This window comes from Cygnus atratus, chromosome 4 (genome assembly GCF_013377495.2).
Source record: "Cygnus atratus isolate AKBS03 ecotype Queensland, Australia chromosome 4, CAtr_DNAZoo_HiC_assembly, whole genome shotgun sequence".
Taxonomy (NCBI): Eukaryota; Metazoa; Chordata; class Aves; order Anseriformes; family Anatidae; genus Cygnus; species Cygnus atratus.
The window spans coordinates 35,239,168-35,259,039 of NC_066365.1; the positions used below are offsets into that span (position 1 = coordinate 35,239,168).

At 41.9% G+C, this 19,872-nt stretch overlaps 1 protein-coding gene across 5 annotated transcripts in view; it reads left to right on the plus strand.

Annotated features, from left to right (window-relative positions):
• The window catches only part of ZNF827 (zinc finger protein 827), a 107,362-nt gene that overhangs the window by 7,767 nt on the left and 79,723 nt on the right, over window positions 1–19,872 (plus strand). For all 5 annotated transcript variants that reach the window (XR_004779018.1, XM_035549126.2, XM_035549135.2 and 2 more), the window contains exon 2: window positions 18,054–19,064. Coding sequence is in view for 4 of the 5 variants with exons in the window: in XM_035549126.2 (XP_035405019.1) it covers window positions 18,054–19,064 (1,011 nt within the window). In the remaining variant the exon portion in view is untranslated. The remainder of the gene's footprint in view (window positions 1–18,053; window positions 19,065–19,872) is intronic.

The window sequence follows — 19,872 nt, forward strand, 5'->3', positions numbered from 1 at the left end:
GATCAGGGAGTCAAAAGTATGTAAGGAAAGGGGGGGGGTGGTGGGCAACTGGATTTATCCAGCAGCCGGTGTTGTGGCTGTTTGTGTTTGCATGCTTTCCTGAAGCAGAGGCAGAATTACTCCCCTTATAGGCCACTGTGTCAAATCTAGACCTCGCTACTAGTGACCAAGAACTCACTTCATCTGTGATTGGAGCAGAATTTCCCCTTGTCTGCTTTTGTATTTCTAGCACTTTGAGGCCATGAAGAGCCCTTCTCAGGCACCGGTGTAAGCGTAACAACCCAGAGCTGCTCTAATTTCTGCTGCCCACTGGCTCTCATCCTGCTCCTCGTTCTGGAGAGGAAGGGCTGACATAATCCTTTTGTCAATTCTGTGTGGCCAGAGGGAGTTGTATGCACAGAGAATAACTCTGAAGGGGGCTCTTCTGCCCACCTTGAGGTACTTTTACATTGCCCATAAGGTCTAAATGGACTTCATGATAATTGCTTATATGTCTTCCTGCGGAGCGCTATGCCACATTGAGATAACAAAGCAAGCTCTAAATAAGCTACCTTGTGTATGGGAGGCAGTTATCACAGCAGTCTACCCAGGTTAATTCAGCTATAATACTTCTGGGTATACTCAAGCTGGCTCAGGTATCACTACATAGCACTGTGTTATTTAGTATAGACATATTCTCATGAGAATCGGAGTTGTTGTCTTTGAAGGCGTTTACTGGCCTGCATAAAAAGTGTTGGTAAAGCCCACAGAGTTTTCAGCCAAGAAGTGCTCTTTGAAAAAATCAACTCAAATCCCATTGCCATTGGCACGCTTGTTTGTTTGTGCAGCAGAAAAGCCAGTGATGGAACGAATGTAGACACGAAACTTCCCCTTCACTTCCAGCATTCCTCTCAATCTGAATTTTAGGTGGATTTGTAAGGCAGAATACAGAAATGGACTGTGCCCTAAGTAACCACAGCATTAGTTTCTCGTAGCATGAGCTCAACACAGAATCCTAAATCTCTTTAAATTAAATCATGTTTCCACTTTTTATTCGGTGCTTGCACATTATTTACGTGACCTCTAACTTTTCTTAAGGTTGAAAGCTGAGGCGGTGCCTTAGTGTGTCTAGGAGCGAGGAGTGTCTGTTCTACATGGAAAGAACTGCTCCTGTGTGTTAGCCTACCCCTACGAGTAGCTTCCTAATCCTCTCTTATTTGGCTTTGCTTGTTAACCCCAAGCAATCCTCTCAGGGTCAAAGAAAGCAGCTGTCTTTGGTAGCAAACAGCATGACAAAATAAATACTTCTTCAAGCTCCCCTTAGATACGTTACCATAATATCATCCTTGTGGGAGGAATTAGAGAAAGAGAGAATATAATTTGCCATGCTTTAATCTGACTTTGGGAGAGAGGAAAAAATAAATTATAGGGGACTCGATTCTTGTGACATTTATGGGAAGGAATAATTTCAGTATCTAAAACCTAAACCTTTTGTTTCTGAACCAGTCAGCAAGCTAATGTGCATAAAGCACTCAGGTGAGTAATGGGGCAGAGTAAGATGGTAAATCAGGAGCACGTTATTTACCAAAAATAGATCTAGAGAAGCTGCATATAAGCAAAAATAAACAGTGGTTAATAACAAAGATCTTTGTTAGATCAGGTATGCTGCCTGATCTCACCTGCTGTGCTTGAGTATTGACACACGTACAGTTTGTGAGCTCCCCTCTTTGCTTTGTGACCCCTTGACATAGGTTGTAAACACAAGAGGCATAGTTAAAGGCATTGCAGTGGTTTGGTCTGAGGCTTCCCTGGTTTTCTTTATTGCAGCTTACATATTATAGTAGTGTTGGAATTTCTAATTGGTTTTGTTGTTTCTTTTATTTTACTGATCACTTGAACAATCTTCATAAATGTCTTCTAAAGCAACAACTCCATGTTTTTTAACAGTATTTTTCTAAGAATCAATGTTTTGGAGTGGTTACTGTGGGGTTTTCTCTTTCTGTATTTTAATAAAAAGGAAAGAAAGTTCGCAGCATTTGCTGTCGCTACCTTCCCAAGTTCAATATTTAAAATAATCTAAAATGACTAGAATGAGTTCCATTTAACCAAATTTTTAAAACCAGACCATAGTGGTTTTTGTCAACAATGGGCCAGCTTTGCAGTCTTCCTCTGATTGCCCTTGCGCTGCTAAGGTGATGCAGATGTGGTGGAAGTTGCCTTCGTCTTCCCTGACGGGGATTCTCATTGCATGGGGATGTTCCTAGGGGGAAAACAACACTGTTGTTTCTTACGTCTCAGTATCACTGAAGCTTGAATAGGCTGTGAATCAGAGACGGAGCTGTGGTCACAGATGGAGCCGTGGCTGCAGCTTACTGGGATCTAGTTATTCCTAGTTAACAACCATTTCCAACTGCCCCTGAGGAGCCAATCCCCAGGTTTTGTGTTAGAAAATGCAGGGGAGAATCAGAGATCTGTAAAGGCTCATGCTGCATTCCTCCTTTGCCAATACTCACATGTCACACAGCAGAGAACCTGGCCCTTTACATAGACTGAACAGAAGTGTCTGGATTATTGAGTATGTAGAGATAGTGATTCTTTCGAGCTGAGTGGAAGGAATTGCATTTGCCAGAATGCCATTGGGGCTGTTGGGAAGTTAAGATGTCTTATTTGTACTCAGAGAAGGAAATACTGAGCTGACCCCAAAGTCAAAGTAAGTGCAAGTCAGAATGTTCAACAGTGCATCATATCATCGAGGCAGGCAAATGCACATGCTTCTTTGACAGTTTTTTGAACTCCAATATGTCCTTTATAGGAAGAGCAGCCAGCCAGCCTCCTGCAGCAACAAAGATCGAGAGACAGAAAGAGAGGCTGTGTTCTTCTCCCTTCCTTAGAAGCTGGCTGAGTTACCTTTGTGCACAGGACATGAAAACCTGACTTTAGCAAGCAAGAATTTTCCTTTTGCTGTTTTTCTAGCATGTAAGTTACCAGTGTTGCTTGGAATGGTCTTTGCATCTAAGAGATCTAGATTCCAATGACAGAGCTTTCTGGGTTATCTGGTGTTCATGAGGATGTTTGGAGGCTCGGTGAGACAGTTCACTGACAAGAAGTGGACAGTTTTTTGGAGTTCTTGTTTCTTTTTTTTTTTTCTGTAGTTCAACAAGAAGTTATTTTCAGAGATTCTTCACACCTTTTGGGAGAGAGCTTCACAGACATCTCTATTTTTCCAGCTTTAATCCTTGTGTAGCACTACTACACTGATGAGAATTAGTTTTCTTCCTTTTTCTCCAAAACCACGTGTGATGTAATCACTGCTTTTATCACTGATAATTCATCCTTTTTTTTCATCCTTTGCCAGTCAATATTTATGGTAAGTTTTCTAGACCAGCTGGAGAGATTGGTCAGCCTTTTCCTATATGTGGGAAAGCAGAAATTTTTCATGTGGTACTTGCTATTTTTCATTTTGGTAATGCCACTACTTTGTCAGTGTCACTGCCTGAAGATTTGGCAGTTGTATAAGTTGATAGAATGAAAAGTTACTTGGAACTGGTTCAAGAGAAGACACAACATGCTTTTAACCCCCTGGGGAGAAGAGGAAAAGTTAATGCTGCCATTTGTGTTATTCCAGACATTTGTTGGCCTTGCTTGAGATACTAGAGCCAGCAGTCATGAAGAAACCAGACGAGAAGTAGCATATTCTTCTGTAGGGGTCTGATTAGTCTTTCACGTGAGTGTCTCCTAGACTTCTGGTTTTTACAGTAGTTATTAGACATCTGAAAGTGCTCTCAAGAACTACCTTGTGCACGAGAGACAAGGAAGTATTGTTTCCTTCTCTTTTCTTGTGTTTGTATAGCACTTAGGGGTGCAAGTCAGAGAGTTGTCCTCAGCATACATGGCCTAACAAAAAATAGTTTGTCTGAAAGAGAGTCTGTATTCTAATTAGATGTACTGTAGGAAAGATGCATTTAGCAGTTTCTCAGTGAAACCAAGGCAGCAGTGAATGAAGTCATGCATGTGGATAGCAGTTAGTTGTCCCTCTGAGAAACAGAGGTAAGCAGGAAAAAAAAAAAAAAAAAGGAAAGCACATTCCTTGAAATGACTGGGTATGTTCTGGATGTTGCTGTATGTTTTTTCCAACAATTTTGAAACCTAAAGAGCTTTCCTCAGGTATTGAAAGGATGCAGGGCTTATATTATTCTGTCCCAGTACAAACCCTGGTGGGATTTCTTCCCTTCTCCATTTCAAAACTTGACCATGTCTTTGAAAAGACTCAGGAAACCAGATCTGTTGCATAGTCCTCTGTACTTAGTGACTTCTATGTGTAGAGAAAGAGTATGATGCATCATTTTCATTTTGGTTTCAGCTTCTGTGTCTTTAGTCAGATATTTTCTGTTCTTTTCTGGAAAACTCTTTCTATTACCAGTGAGAGAAGAGGTATGGAAAGGGAAATTTTACCTGCGATCATGTGCATCTACCTTGCCACAGATTTGATATTCCCTTCTGAGCCTAAACCAGCTCACTGCTTCCAAGCAAGGACAACAGCCCTCTGTGGTTTTCCCATGCTCTCTTGCATCTTTGAGAGTTGCCTTGTTCTTTAGATTCCCACCAGGGGCACTAAGGCTGCCTACCTGATGATGAAGTCAGTACCTGCAGTGCCTCAGTAGTATTTCTGCCCCACCATCTTCCTCTGAACATTCATGACTTATTCCTATTTTATGGCCGGTGGTTTGGGAGGGAAGGCACTTTGGACTTGGTACGAGGAGCTGAGGGGGGACTGGGGACTTCATGCCCTGTGTATATCCTCAGCCAGGCAGGAAGGTATGGATGGGGAGGCAGCGGGTGCCCTTGCTGGTGTGTTCAGGTGTGCTGAGGGATCATTGAGGGCTGTGCACTGAGCAAAAGTAAGTGTGGAGACATTGGCCTCCAGTAATGATAGCTGGGGAGCTTTACTTTCTGAAGCCACGGCTTCTGCTGTTTAGAACCCTTTTTTTTTTTTTAAAAAAAAAAAAAAAAGCCTGTTGTAATCCTGTCTATAGCAATTAAGGATTTCCTACTAATTTAAACAGTTGGTTTTGGCAATGTACAGATCATCTTGTCATAGGTACTGTTACTAGTAATGCAAGGTTGAAAAATTTACACCAGAATAAGAGTCAAGGAAGCAGATAATTGACTGATTTATCAACCTTAGCAGACCATTTTTTTTCTGCTAACATTGTGGTAGCTATGGTAAATTTACTCTGGATTGCTTAAGGGTACAGATCGTATATGGTTAGTACAACACATGAGGGCACCTCCTTGAAATGAATGGGTGAAGGAGCAGGTAATCAGCCATCCTGGTTTTGGTGCCTCTGTTAGCCTTTTGGGCAGTGGTGTGTCCCCTAGGAGGGTTTGGAATTGCCCTGTCCAGGACAGCTGATAGCATAGGAGCTTTATGGCGTTTCCCTGGTGTTTCTAGGTCCATCTCAGTCTTTCAGGTCATTTGAGAACTTTCTGTAAACTTATCACCATGCGTAAGCCATAATGCTGAATTGCTGTTGTGGTAAGGGGAATTATTTATTTTCATTGCAAATTGTTTGTATGTGACCAAGTAGCATGTTTGAACACTTTTCTCACTTTGGTCAGCCCATTTTGCCAGATGAATTGACACTTGCAACTTCTCATGCACTTCTTTTCCGACTGTATGGGTGACTAAAATCTTGTTGCTGTGGTGACCCTGTCAGTTTTAAATGACTAGCCACACTAAAATGAGCTGCACATATTGAGGGTAAACCAATGTTACAATAATCTCCGCTGTAAACCGATCGCTTTTCTCTTGGCTGCTCTAAATTGCAAGGAACATATAAGGATTTTTGTCCTTGCTTTCTGCTGCCGGGGTTGTGACTGTTCTGAGGCTTGCAGTACATTTCGGGCAATGAAGATGCGCTTTGTCGCAGTAAAGAGTTGAGACAGAAATCACTGCAGCCAGTTCTGGGAGGTGGCAGGTCAGGTGCAGGCCTTAATTAAGATGAATTGTTAGCTGATGAAGGCACTAAGTGAGTAAGAGCAGGCGGTTCATAGATATATTTCAAAAAAATAGAGAACACAGATGTGCAAAAGAGAGTGAACCACCGGTTTTATCTGTTACCAAGTTAAATGAAGATTAGAAAGCAAAGCTTTCCAGCCGTTTTTGGCACCTAGATCATACATAATATGATAAGAGAAACTGTGCTAGTCATGCTTAATGCCCTACTTCAGTTTTGCTATGGGTACTTCTTCTCTTGTGAAGTGCTCACTACTTAAAAGTGACACCTGCAAGGGTGCTTCTCTGAATTTTCTTCTGGTGTTTGCCAAAGCCTTTTGGATACCTCTGACAGCCAAGAAGAGTCCAATTGCTTTAAGATGCCTTGAGCCATCCAGTCAGCAGATAGATCCTCTAAACCCTCCGTTATGCCTAGTCTTTTTCTTGGAGATTGATCACCTCAGCACCAAAAAAGTGTCGCTGGGCATGCAGAAAGAAAATCTGCTGGTCTTATTTCAGCTATTCAAGGCAGATGTTTACCTCTGGAAATGTATGCAATTCCTCTATTTCCAAGCTTTTCATTCAGGGTCAGAGGTCAAGTTTTTGGCTAGTACTGCGATCACTCCTATGTGCTAGCCCCTTTTTTTGAAATCCATTGCCTTTAAGGGACAAAAAGTATAAAGAACTGAGGTGGTTGTTACTTTTATTTTTCTCCTTTTAGTTATCTTAATAATGTATGATTCTTCCATTTTCTCAAGTAGAAGTGTCCAAGTGAATGGATCTTGTCTTCTGTAACACCCAAACAAAATGTTATGCTGATGGATTGAGAATGCTGAGGTACTTCACTGCTTGAACTCATGGTGATTCTTTAGTCAGACCATAGTTTTCCCTCCTTCTCTCTCTTTTTCTTTTTTAAGTCAGAGATAACTGCAGCCTGACATCTTGTCAGGAAAAAAAATTAAATCTTGGTTTTGGTGTCTTCTACTTCAAAAATGCAACAGAAGACTATGCCCTAGAATCAGACTACTACAAAACATGTCAGTGTTCGGAAATAAGTAACCAAGCCTCTGGTAGGTTCTAGTTTTGTGTGCAGTAAAAAGTTCTTCAAAGAAGACTTCATTAATGGCCTGTCAAAGCAATAAAATCTCTTCTCGCTCATGGAGTTCATTTTCATCCAAGGATGTCTTTAAAATACAGATTCCTATACTGACCATTTGGCATTCATGTGATTATCCCCCCCAATAATTTGATTTAGAGTGGAAGCTAAATTCCTGCGTTTAGAGATCTTAAGACCGTAGAAAGCTTTTTCAAATTCTTTGCTAGAATTGTTTGGGGTTTCATTTCTAATAAAGGCCCACGTTGGGAAATCTTAAAATATTTCTGGTCCTTTCTGAGGTAGGCTGACATGGTAGGCCTCAACGCTTTATATGCTAAGGATAATAAAAGTGTTGAGAATAATGTTTAACTCTTACTTTGGAGATGCCAGCATCCCTGTTACCTTCTGGTATTTGATACGTTCTCAGTGCGACAGCCTATTGCCATAGACATCTAACTAGAGCAAAACAAATGAACAAGCAAAGTGAATTTTGGCTAACTGGGAAGAATTATAAGGAATTTTTCAACTTGCTTATAACTAAGAAAACGTAGAATTTGTAATCACTGTGCTGAACTTACTATGTAAGTGAGCCCACTGTGGTAAATGTGTGCTGATGTTAGAAGATCACTACAGCTCCAGGTACAGGGAACGTCTCTGGGTATAGACTAGCACATGAACCACTTGAACCATCAAAGATCATTAAAACTGATTCCTATTTCAAATAGAGCTGTGGGAATAACAGTTGATCTCCTGCGTATTTAGTTTGTCCTCACATTTATAATACTCTGTCAGAGTCTTAATCGGATATCATAGCTGGTTTTAAAAGACCTGGGGAAGCCTGAAATTCCTGATAAGGGGCTTTTGAATCTGGCTCAGAAGCTGGTGCCTGAAGAAGTGTTTAGTTTTGTAGCAAATAGTTTATCATATTGTCTTTTTTCATCAGGAAAAAAAGGTGTATTTCTTTGATATTTTAATGTACAGACTCCAGGTTTTTGGTTGTCCATATTCCTGTGGTGTATAAATCAGCATGATTGCAATCTCACGCTTTATGAAAGGTGTGCTCACACTCAACTGTAGCTTATTATAGGATGTTGACGAGGGCCTGTGGAAGAACATTTCAATAAGGTTGGCTGTGGTATTTTGCTCAGTCTCCATAAAAGTGCTACAAGAAGAACATAGGTACCATAAAATACGGTTTGTAAGGAACATGATTTTCTGTTGTTAGACTGACACTTTATGTACTTTAGGAATCTGTCGTGGGGCTACTAACCAAGCCTTTGCAGAGTAAGCTGACTTCAGGAATATTTGTTTCATCTAAAAACCTCATTCATAAAAATCAATTGTCTTTGTCTCCTTCTCTTCAGGAGTTCTAGGTATTGTCAAGTCAATGAAAGCTCTTTAAGTAGGATGCTCTTCTTTGGGGTAATGCTTGAGAAATGGTCTTCAGAAACATTCCTCTGAGTCCACGTGTGTCCCATTCTGTTTTGTGCATGCACCTTGAGTGCTTCGGCTCTGAGCTTCAAATAGGGGCAAAATCCTAGAACAAAGTCATTTTAAATTGTAAGGAGCCATATACAGTATATGTATAATACATGTAGATTAGTATACACGTATATATAGTATGTATATATGTATCATTGATATATGTGTATAACACTGTGAGATGTACTTCCATGCCCACATATTGGTTGCTGATTACTAGGCCTTGCTATCAAGATACTGTTTCTGTGTCTTTAAGGTTTTTCTTCTCTCAGGAACATGCTGCCACCCAGTTCTAGAGAGGAGTGTTTTTAATTAGTCTCAGAACAATCTTTGGTGGGCAACGCACCCACAGATGTCCTGGATAGGGCTTCTAAAGCAGCCTCTGTGATGTTGCCTACTGTGGCCATCCTGACCACAACGGCCTGGTCCTCCCTGAGAGGTGTAGTATATTGTGGAGGTTTGGGATGGGAGGGAGAATCCTCTGGTATTCTTCATTGGCAAGGCATGATGTGCTTTGCACCATAAAGGACCTCAGGGGATAAGTGGCTCAAATTACTGGCTAATATAAATACTCTCAGGCCACCAAATCCATTCCTGTTTCCCAATTCTTGTCTCATTCACACCAGTTTTGTTCCAACTTCTTGGCAGAGTTGAAATTGGCTCACTAAGCAAAGAACTGAGCAAATGTAAGAGGGGTCACAGGACCACCACTCTTTCAGTTATAAGCTTGTGTCAATGGTTGTTAGGTTGCTGTTCACTTGTTTAAATCTCTGAATCCCAGTGGAAGCAGCACTCCTCTAATACTGATCCTAGAGCTAGCAACTATAACCTCTTGCCTAGAACAGAAGAACAGTGAATCTTGGAGGCAAGGTGTCAAACATCCGTTGAACTAGCAGTAATTTTCTGAACAGCTTGATGTTTTAGGGGAGATGAGACTTGCTGTCCCTATAATGTCCTATCTTGTGGTTCATCAAGAGCCAGCAGAACCTCTGTGAAGTAGTGATAGCTTACCTCAGGAGAAACCATGTATTTCTGTCCTCTTTCATGAATGTCCAGCTAGTAACAGAAGGATCCTTTTGGCAGATAATGAAACTCATTTGACATACTTATTCTGGGGCACTAGCCTGAAAATAAAAGGTCACTGTCTGTTTCCCATCTTTGACAAAATTTTCTCCTTTGAGGGACAGGAAGTAAGTCAGTTTTACATTGTCTGTGATAAGCATTTTCCATAATCCATCCTGCCTCCCGTCTTCCTTGGAGTCCGTAACACCTGGATCCTGTTTCAGAGAGGAAAGCGTTGTATGTGCATTTTGACTTTCAGCTGTTGGCTAGCAGTTGGGAAACCTGGATGCATGGTATTTCTGCACACTCAGAGTTGTTTGTGCATACGGGCAAAGCATCTTGAAGAGTCCCAGTTACTGCGAGGTAATTAACTTGTCTTTCTCTAATCTTGTTCATCCTGGAGCCCTTTTTAAAAAAGGAGTGCTAGAGAAATTGCTAGGTGAATGTTCTGGGATTTTCTCGCAAGTAGATTTTTTTAAACTCATTTTAAGTTAGGGATAAAAGCAGAGGATATATGTCCTGTCTTTAAAGGCTGTGCCTTTCTTTTCCCCTCTTCTCCTTCCCTCCAGTTAGGAAAATCATTATTTTAGAAGATGTGGAGATGAAATACAGAGTCCTACCTAGGGCTTCTTTTCCTGTCTAATTGCGTGAGTATTTTCACACATCTAAAACACAGGGGAGAAAGACAGCACAGGAGAGTTACCGCTTTTTGGCAGTTTCTTCTTGCAGCTGTGCTGCTCTCTGGGTCAGCCTGCAGTAGAGAAATTTGGTTCAAGCACCAGCAACACTGCTAAACCATTTTGTGATGAGGTCAAGAGTTGAATAATCATCCCGTTGATAAGCGAGCGAGCCAGAAATTCTGTTGAAAGAGGACAGTGACTTATTGTGCTGCTTACCTATTATAGGTCACAGAAACCATGAAGGGAAAATGGGGGACCGAGGGCACTCTAGCACATGACTGTTTATGTAACTGTGACTTCTAAGTTTTATTTGCTGCTGTTGATGTAATAAAAGGAGTTAAGGCAGGCCTTTGTGTCTTTATTAAAATCATGATTTTCTTGCAAGCATCCCTATGGGAAAAATCAACAGCGCTACTGCTCTGGATGTATAGTCTAATCAAATGTAGCTGTAAATGCTTTTTAGAGGCAGGGATGTCAGTGCACAGTGTGCCCAGCGTCTCTGAGGTAGTCCTACAGGCTACACATCGACATAGTCTGGTGGGTGTGGGAACACACAAAGTTTGTTGAGCCCAAAGAAATAAAAAAAATATACAAATTGAAGTGCTTAAAAAGGCAGTCTGAATACAAAAACAGTAGTTTGTGGGGAACTGGACCTAGTGATTTATATAGAATACCACAAAATAGACTCCCCAGATATGACTGCCATTTTTAGGCCTGTGAGTGTTGCTTTCAGTAGAACCTGGCTGTGAAATTAGCAAGGGTTTATGTGAAGCTGACAGCCAGAGACAATGTGTATTAGAAAGTGATGTGATATTAGGGAGTGATCTCTTCTAATTATTATTTTTTTCTGTTGCTAAAATGATATGCTTACACAGTGTATATGGTTTACCTAAAGTATTTACTGTATTCAGCCTTTAGCTCCTTCATTCTTTTATCTGGTCTGCACTAAATTCTGCCATGACATTTTTGTGACTGCTCGTTCTCATTGAATATTCTGTTTACAGTGAGGACTTCAAGTTCCTCTCCTCTTAATTTCATCCTGGAGCTTCTCCAGTATATCTTTGACTTTCCATATTCCACTAAAACTGTTCTGCCCAGGGTGACTAGCAGCCACTTTCTGGCAAATTTCAAGGCTCCTGTGCCAGAAGTACTTACCCAGCTTGGCCGGAGGAAGCGAGCATCCTTCTGTACTCCACTTCTAAAGGGCTTACGTTGGATGACTATTGCAGAGCTAAAACAGAGACTTGGTGGACCTGCGTTCTCTTCCTGAAGGTGCTGCCATCGTGTGATGGGAAACTCATCAAAACTTATTTGGATATGATGCTGGTGGTAACAGTCATGATGGCATCTGGGTTGCAGCACCTGTGAAGAGAGCATATTCTGAAATGGGCTGCCAGAACGGCGTATTTTGGCCTGGGGCCCAATCCCTAATCCTTGTTAGAGGGATCTAAGAAAGGAGACAGGAGGGAGTATAGGACATGGTAATTTGACGTGTTCTGGTGGTAATTGAAGCCATCCTGGAGGCCGGATAGGAGCACAACAGTTTACAGTCCGTCTCACCTCTTCCTTGTCTGTGACTACTTTTACACTTCTCCATGCCTTCTCGGTTCTCAGCTGCTGCTTCTCCTCACTCGCCCCCCTTTTCTTGCTGTTCTTGAGAGAATTCACATGAGGCCAAACTCTGGATCACTCAGGTGTTGTTTCTGCTTTATTTTTTATTTGTCTGCCTATTTACTTGGCTTTAAACTGATTGCTCACCTGAGTCAGTCTGTGGTTCCCCAGAACTCCTTACGGATGGCTTACTGCTTCATTTAAGTTTAATGTGACCTTTTAAATTCTTCAGGCATCTTTGCAGAGCTCCTCAGCTCCCCAGTGTGGACCTATCACTCAATCCTAGCTCTTTGAGTAGGCTATGGAATAGTGTTTAGTATAAAATAATATAGAAAATGGTTTATGATAGTCATTGAAGAGGGAGTAAGATATGCTGTTAAACTGCTGCTTATACTTGTAGGTCAATATAGCTTTAGTTGGGCTAAACAAAAGCTGCAGGGGCAAGAAAATATCAGAGAGAGGAAACAAGTGAGTTGGAGCAACAAACTAGGAAGATGACTTGGGTGACAAATAGCCAACAAATGCAATTGTAACTTTATTTAGATTGAGGCAAACTTGAATGGTCATATCTGAAATCTTTATATAGAACATGATGCTTGATGTCAAATTGTAGTTTAACCCTGGCAGGGTGCTGAGCACCACCCAGCCGCTTGCTCACTCTCCCCAGGTGGGATGGGGGAGAGAACCTGAAAGATAAAAGTGCGAGAACTCAGGGGTTGAGATAAAGACAGCTTACTAGGTAGAGCAAAAGCTGCACATGCAAGCAAAGCAAGGAATCTGCTCACCGCATCCCATCGGCAGGAGGTGTTCAGCTCCAGGCCAGCAGGGCTCAACATCACACCTAACGGTTCCTTGGGAAGACAAACACCGTCACTCCCAACGTCCCCCTTCCTCCTCCCCTACCCCAGCTGCTGTTGCTGAGCACGATGGCACACGGCGTGGGACATCCCTCTGGGCAGCCTGGCCCAGCTGTCCCGGCTGCGTCCCCTCCCGGCTCCCGGTGCCTCCTCGCTGGCCGGGCAGCACGAGAGGCAGCGAAGTCCTTGGCTCTGCGTGAGCGCTGCTCTGCAACAGCTGAAACAGCCGTGGGTTATCACCCCTATTCTCATCAAAAATCCAAAACACAGCATTGTGAGAGCCTGTACAAAGAAAGCTAACACAATCCCAGCCGAAACCATGACACAAGGTAATAAAAACAAGGTCTTCTAATACTGTGAATCCTGGTCCTGTAGATTCCCAGACTTTTCTTGAAACGTAACTGCAGAAGTTAGGGCAATCTTACCTAATTTATCCCATCAACAGTTTTCATGTGAGCATTTCTTTGAAGTGATTTGACTTCTACCTTCTTTTATATTTGTTTTAATTTTTGTTCTGTAATCCGATAATTACGATTTCCGTATGTGTGATATCACTATAGCATATGGATTTGCAGAGTTAATTCTGTTTTGGAGTTCTGTAATTTACTCATTGCTCTGAGTGATTAAAGTGAAATTATGTCCCTCTTAACATGCCAATTCAGTCTCTTTGGGGTAGATTCCCTAATTGTGGCCATTTCTCAGGTAATTTCTGGTGGTCCACATGGTGTTCTTGCAATCATGCTTTTGCTTTCACTGCCCATGTCTGTCGCTCAGTGCCATAACTTGAAGACCCTTACTTTTTCCTTGTGCTGCATAGCCTGCATCTGCTCTGCTGCATTCGTATTTCTCCACTCCAGGTCCATACAAACTGGAATTGTTTATCATCTCATACTTGCCAGTTTCACAAATGGCACGTGTACATTTCATTAGGTAGAGTTAGAGCTTTCAGCATTTGTGTTGGGTGGCTCAGTATTTAAATCAACAAACATGTTTGTCTTTTTCAGTTTGCAGAGATAAGTAGTGTGTGCAGTTAATATTTACATTTTTATTGATATCATGGTCAAATTCTAATCACCACTCTACGTCAAAAAGCAGATGGTCACAAAAGCGAAATAGCATAGTTTAGGATCAATAAGATTTGTCTGTCAAACCGATCTCTTGAAGGGGAAACAGAACTTCTCCGTATTTGAAAACAAGCAGACGAGTGGGTGAGCGCGAGAAACTGGCACTTCTTCAAGGAGTGCTTTTGCACACATCTGTGGCTTTGCCAGAGATTGTTTGATATTGGGCTACATCAGCAGCCCAGCAGTATTTTGGTGCTTTTTGTTGATGCTGGCAGGAGTGGGAAGTACGTGTTTGAGGCTCCTGCGTGAAGCGTGATGGGGTAGTCCCGAAGCAGGCAGGACACCCCTAACTTCACCAGTCTGCCAGTGACAAATGGTTTGGGAAGCAGTTCTCCCGCCAGAACTGCCATGGAAGTCAGGAGAGAGAAGTGCTGACAGGTTTTGACTCTTGAATCATGTTGAGAAGAGGCAATCTGATGAGCAGTTACTAGGTAAATGTTGGCGGGATTCCCAGCCAGGTCCTGTTCAAAAGGAAGTCAGTGAGAATTTGCCCCTAACTCCTAAGTTACCTTTTCCAGCTTTGCAATTTCCATGTGGTTTCTTACCCACATTTAGCATTTAAGTCTTAAATAGGAATGAAATGTTTGTAGCTGAACATTTGTAAGTAATTCTGTAATAACAAACTGGTATGTTTATGATGGAGAAAGAAGAAACCTAAATGTGGTGTTGCATGTCTGCTCCAACCTTTCAAGGACTTCTTACTGGAGCTCCTTAGTTGCATTGCAAAAGGAAAAAAACACGTCATGCAGATCTTCTGCCGCGAACCTGAAAGTCAGCTAAAGTTTCTTGACAGGCATGGAGGTTGGCTCCTATTTCAGACAAACGTGGTCTGGTGTCCCATGAACCCTCTGAGTTCTGGGGGGAGGTTTTATTTGTTTTGAACTCGTATGAAAGTTGATGGGTTGGGCTGGCTGCCCCAGGAGTTCTCAAGCTTGTTGAAACTCACAGGCTTGCAAGTGTATGTGAATTGAAGTCCTGCCCTGAAGGCCATGAATGGCAACTTTGCTTAGAAATGAAATTGCCAGGCTTCACAGTTACGCTTCTAAACCAATTCACTAGTGTTTAAAAGGAGGCTTGACTGAGTTCATGATAAGACACTGATGCTGACTTTTTCAGCATTAACCTTACAGCCTCAAAATACAGTGGACTTGATACTGCAGCAACTGAGGGAATTACTGAGAAGAGGAAAATTAGAACTGTGTCAGGAGTTAGAGGTCTGGTTTCTAGGTACTGAAAGAAACTGTATGGGGAGAAAAAAATCCATCTGGTTTTTGGGATAGAGACGCTACAGACGAAACTTTTCCCTTTTTTATACAGACCGCTTGAAGTTTTGAGAGCTGAGTAGGTACAGGTAGATGAGCAACAGGAGGGGGAGCTCTCACTGCGTTACCCAAGGCGGAGGGAAGTTCTGGGCTTCGTAGCAAGCCTTTAAGTGAAAAAGAAGAGAGCTTCGTGGCTGCTGCTCCCTGTCGATGATAGGTTGGTGGCTGCCCTTCACGTAGGCAAGACCAACGGGGAACATGCATGTCTGGAAAAAGAAAGGTGATCCAAGTCGTGTTCCTGTCCTGTCTGCCTTTGGTACCTTTTTCTTTGGTTCCAGCTGTTACATAGTCTAAGAAAGCTCTTATGTTGTCTAAGAAAGCTGCACTGCAGCCCCACCATAGCAGACGTAGTTCCTCTCCCTGCATCTTTACAATCAATTTGCCAGTGACCTGTTCGAGCACTGTGAGTATTTCCTGAGGTGTCAGCCATAGAGAGGAGGGATAGATAGCAAAAAAAAATAAAATATGTGCAACATTACTTTTATGGTTAATGCAAAAACAGGTACAGGTGAGAAGGAAGAGTTCATTTCCAGTGCAAGTAGAATGAATAAGATCTGTAAGAATGGTGGTTTTTAAACTGTTTTTAAAGGACTGGTTGCAACTAGGAAACATCAGTGTTAAGGAATAGAGATACATGTCCAGGAACAGAGAAATTTGGAGGTTTAGTAAGTTGGAAGTTTCTCTAAAACAGAAACCCACTTCTTCTGGTAGTTATATACAATTACATTTCTCTAAAGCTGTATTTTTTTGTTGACTGAGTGAAGGGAAATATGATTATCCCTCACAATTTATGGGCAGGGAGCAGAGAAACAGGGAGAGAGAAGGATTTGGTCCAGGGGTTTGGGGGGGTGTTTTAACCCAGACAAATGTAAACGTGCATGGATGTAAGTGGTAGGATGCAGGTAGGTTCTGGCTCAGAGCCTGTGTAGTGGTGTCAGCTCTGGGCTGTGTTGCAGGGGACGTGCCCTGCTCTTGGTGCATCAGTTCAGGAGAAGTGCCAGTAAGATGCTTTCTTGGCTTCCAGTCCAGAATTTGCTTGCATCTGGGATGAGTGGACAGGTCTCATCTGGCTGCACCCAGCTGTAAAGACATGCCTCAAGTTACTTTGCAGCATTCACAGGATGAAATGGGAATACCTGCAGTTCTCCTGCAACCTGCAGAAGTGCTGCCTCGACTGGTTAGCACGTCTGCTGTATTTCAGTGTACGTGGTGTTGGCCTGCTATTGTTAACACTGCTGCCATCTGTGATCCTACATTGGATAGTATCAAAATAATTTTAGATAAGTGCTTTGGGTTTTGCTTGGCTTTTATTTGTTTTGAATAGGAAAGATGCTAACCCGCTTCTGTGTAAAATACTAATCTAAGGAAACGGCTGCTTTTATTGTGGGGTCTTAAAATGTTGGTGAAAAAATTTCAAGGGGTTTTGAGTAAAAGGAACTTACTATGACGCCCTATTCCTCGTAATGTATGCAACATTCAGAGTGTCTGTTGGTATATCTACACTTATGCAAGTGGCTAGGTTTTTCCTTCTTAAATTCATTGGATCAAAGCAGTAACATAAATCTAAGATTTTACTCATCGACTTCTCTCCAAGCTTTGTAATTTGCCGGAATTAAATATGGAATCTGGGAATAATACATGATCATAAGTACAGTACATATCATGCAGGCTTATTGCCTGCCAGAATGTCAGTGGAGGGTTATATTAAATCCTTTTGTTTTGCTGTGCTATGATTACAAAGATTCTTTTGTAGCTAGGGACACGAGTCTAAAAGAAGAAATGTGAGAGGTATCTGGCAAGAGACGATAACATGAATTTAATCCTAGCATTGCTGTTGTTCTTGACCATGTTCTGATTGGCCAACAAGATCTGCAAAAAAAAAAAAAAAAAAGTCTTGGTCATGTCTGTATTACTTTGAATACTATCAGGAAGAAGAGCAATCCAGGGTCACAGCACCGTAAACACTGCCAGTGAGATCTGAGGAGAGACGAGATGTGTTGCAGTTACCCAAAAGAGAAAATGTAACTAACTGCATTGAGACCAACACATGCTTTTTTTTTTCTTTATAATTTCAGCTAAACTAACTTCAGTTTAGGATAGTCTTTAAAACTTTAATGAAGAGTGATAAGCGAATGGAAAGCAAGTAGTGTCTATGTAAGAAGAAAAAATAAAACCCAAAGGTTAGTTTTGTGTTTATGATATTCCTCTCCTAGGTAGGTGAGAGATGAGACCTTTAGTTTGCATTCATGCATTAGTCATTTCAGCTATTCAGAAATGAACTGTGTATTATTGGTGCAAATTGTCTTATATTTTAGATAGGGGTCACTGCAAGATTTGGCTGAGATTTAAAGTCACTGAAAGAAACTCCTTTGAGTAGCTATACACCTGATCTGCTTTTGAAGGCACGCATGCCTGTTTTCTGTACTGAGATTCAAGTATCCAATAATTTCTGGGCCTGTAAGTCCCTGCTTTATACCACAGAGTTCATAATACTTTGCAGGGTGTGCAGACTGTACTGATAATAAAATAATTATCAGTATATATGAGTGGTGCCCTGGTGGTATTTAGTACATGTGGTATACTTGTACTATTGCAGTTTTAACTGTTTTAGTAATGTTGACTGAAAGATGACAGGCTTCCTGAATTTGGTCTTCAAAGAAACCCCTGTTCCTAGTCACAAAACTTCTTCCTGGTCACTCAGTCCAGGCTGATGCCAAGTCCGTTCACTTCAGGGGGATGTGAGGTGGCTATCCAGAAGGGTCATGCAGAGGCCAGGCATACTCCATGCTAAGAAGTTATTTTTCACAGATTTGGGAATAATACTGTTTTTCTTGGTTCCACACAGATGGTACCAGACAGGAAGAGGTGGAAGGTGAGCTCAGTGAAGAGGAACGCTGGTTTGGAAATTCTTCAGAGACTCCTTCAGAAGCATCCTATGGAGAAGTCCAGGAGAACTTTAAGTTGTCTCTCGAGGACAGAATCCAGGAGCAGTCCACTTCCCCAGATACTTCTTTGGGAAGTGCAACTCCTAGCAGCAACACAGCGGAGTTAGGAACCGTTGAAAATGAGGCACTGAGAGACACATTACAGAGCAAAGAGCACCTTTCTCCTGATGTGTCATCTCTGTGTGAAGAAGAACCTCCAGGTCCAAATAAGCCACTGAGCAGTAACCTGAGGCGGCTGTTGGAGGCGGGCTCCCTCAAGCTGGATGCTGCTGTTAACGTCAATGGCAGAGTTGAGTCCCCTGTAAATCTTGGCTCAAATCTCTCCTTCTCTCCACCTGCTCATCACGCCCAGCAGCTAAGTGTTCTTGCCAGAAAGCTAGCTGAGAAACAGGAACAAAGTGACCAATACAATGCAGGTAGTCACTTTATATGGAATCAAGGGAAGTGGTTGCCAAACTCCACCACCACCTGTGGTTTGTCCCCCGATTCAGCTATCCTGAAGCTGAAAGCCGCAGCCAATGCCGTTCTGCAGGACAAATCTCTTTCAAGGACTGAAGATACTATAAGATTTGAATCCTTTTCCTCACCTTTTAGTTCTCAGTCAGCCAGCTCCACGTTAGCAGCTTTATCAAAGAAAGTGAGTGAAAGAAGCATGACTCCTGGGCAGGAGCACCCGCCTCCAGCTAGTTCTTTCCTTTCTCTGGCTTCGATGACCTCTTCAGCTGCCCTACTCAAGGAGGTTGCTGCGAGGGCTGCAGGCACCCTGTTGGCAGAGAAGAAGAAATCACTGGTTGCTGAGGATCCCCTGCAGCTTTCAGAGATGAAGCAAGAGAAAGCAACTCCACCACAGTCTTTGGAATTATTGTTACTGCCAGTCCCTAAGGGAAGAGCATCCAAACCCACTAGTACAGGTATGGATACAGTTGGAGCAACTGAGTAGAGTGCATTTGTTTTGCTATGCACTTATATAACATCTCTTCAGTGGGTCTGGATTTGTTTTGATTCCACATATTATGAGAATAAGAACTAGGTACTCTGGGGAAACAGTGAAAAAGCTTTTTAAAATACCAGTTGAGGACCAAACTGTCACAAGTGTTTCCATTTTTGAAAGATTTAAGTGTACAGTTCAGTAATTTTTATTTTTTTGTATTTCATACAATGGCATGTGCCCCCCCTCACCAAGTTCAAAATAAGTCCACAAAAATATTTAATGGAGAAGATCAAAAAATCCCTGTTAGGGAGCTCACGGTATCAGTGAGCATATACAAAACTAGTGCTTTTGAAATACTGGACAAGGGAGAATTCTCCCTCCTGCTGTCTCTATCACAAATGGACTTTTGTATAATCGCTTACTACCCTGTCCTAATTTACCAGAGTATATTATTATGTTGCCACTTTTCATTAAATTTTTTTGCAGCAGCATGAACAAATCTCACATGTTCGGTCTTTTACAATCCTTTGTCATTTAGAAAAAAAAAAAAGTGAACTGCATTTCTCCAATTTAGCTCAACAAGAACCATTTTACACGACAGCCTTCCCTCCACCAGTTTCAGCTGTTGGCATTCAAGGAATCAGGCTTATAGGGAATAAGAAGAAATAGTCTTGGTAACAAAAGCTTTGAAGAACCGGTGGGCCATGCATGAAAACTTACATGATCCATCTTCAAAATAAGGAAAAACAAGATTCTTTCATCTCTTTTTATAAAAGGTTCACGTCATT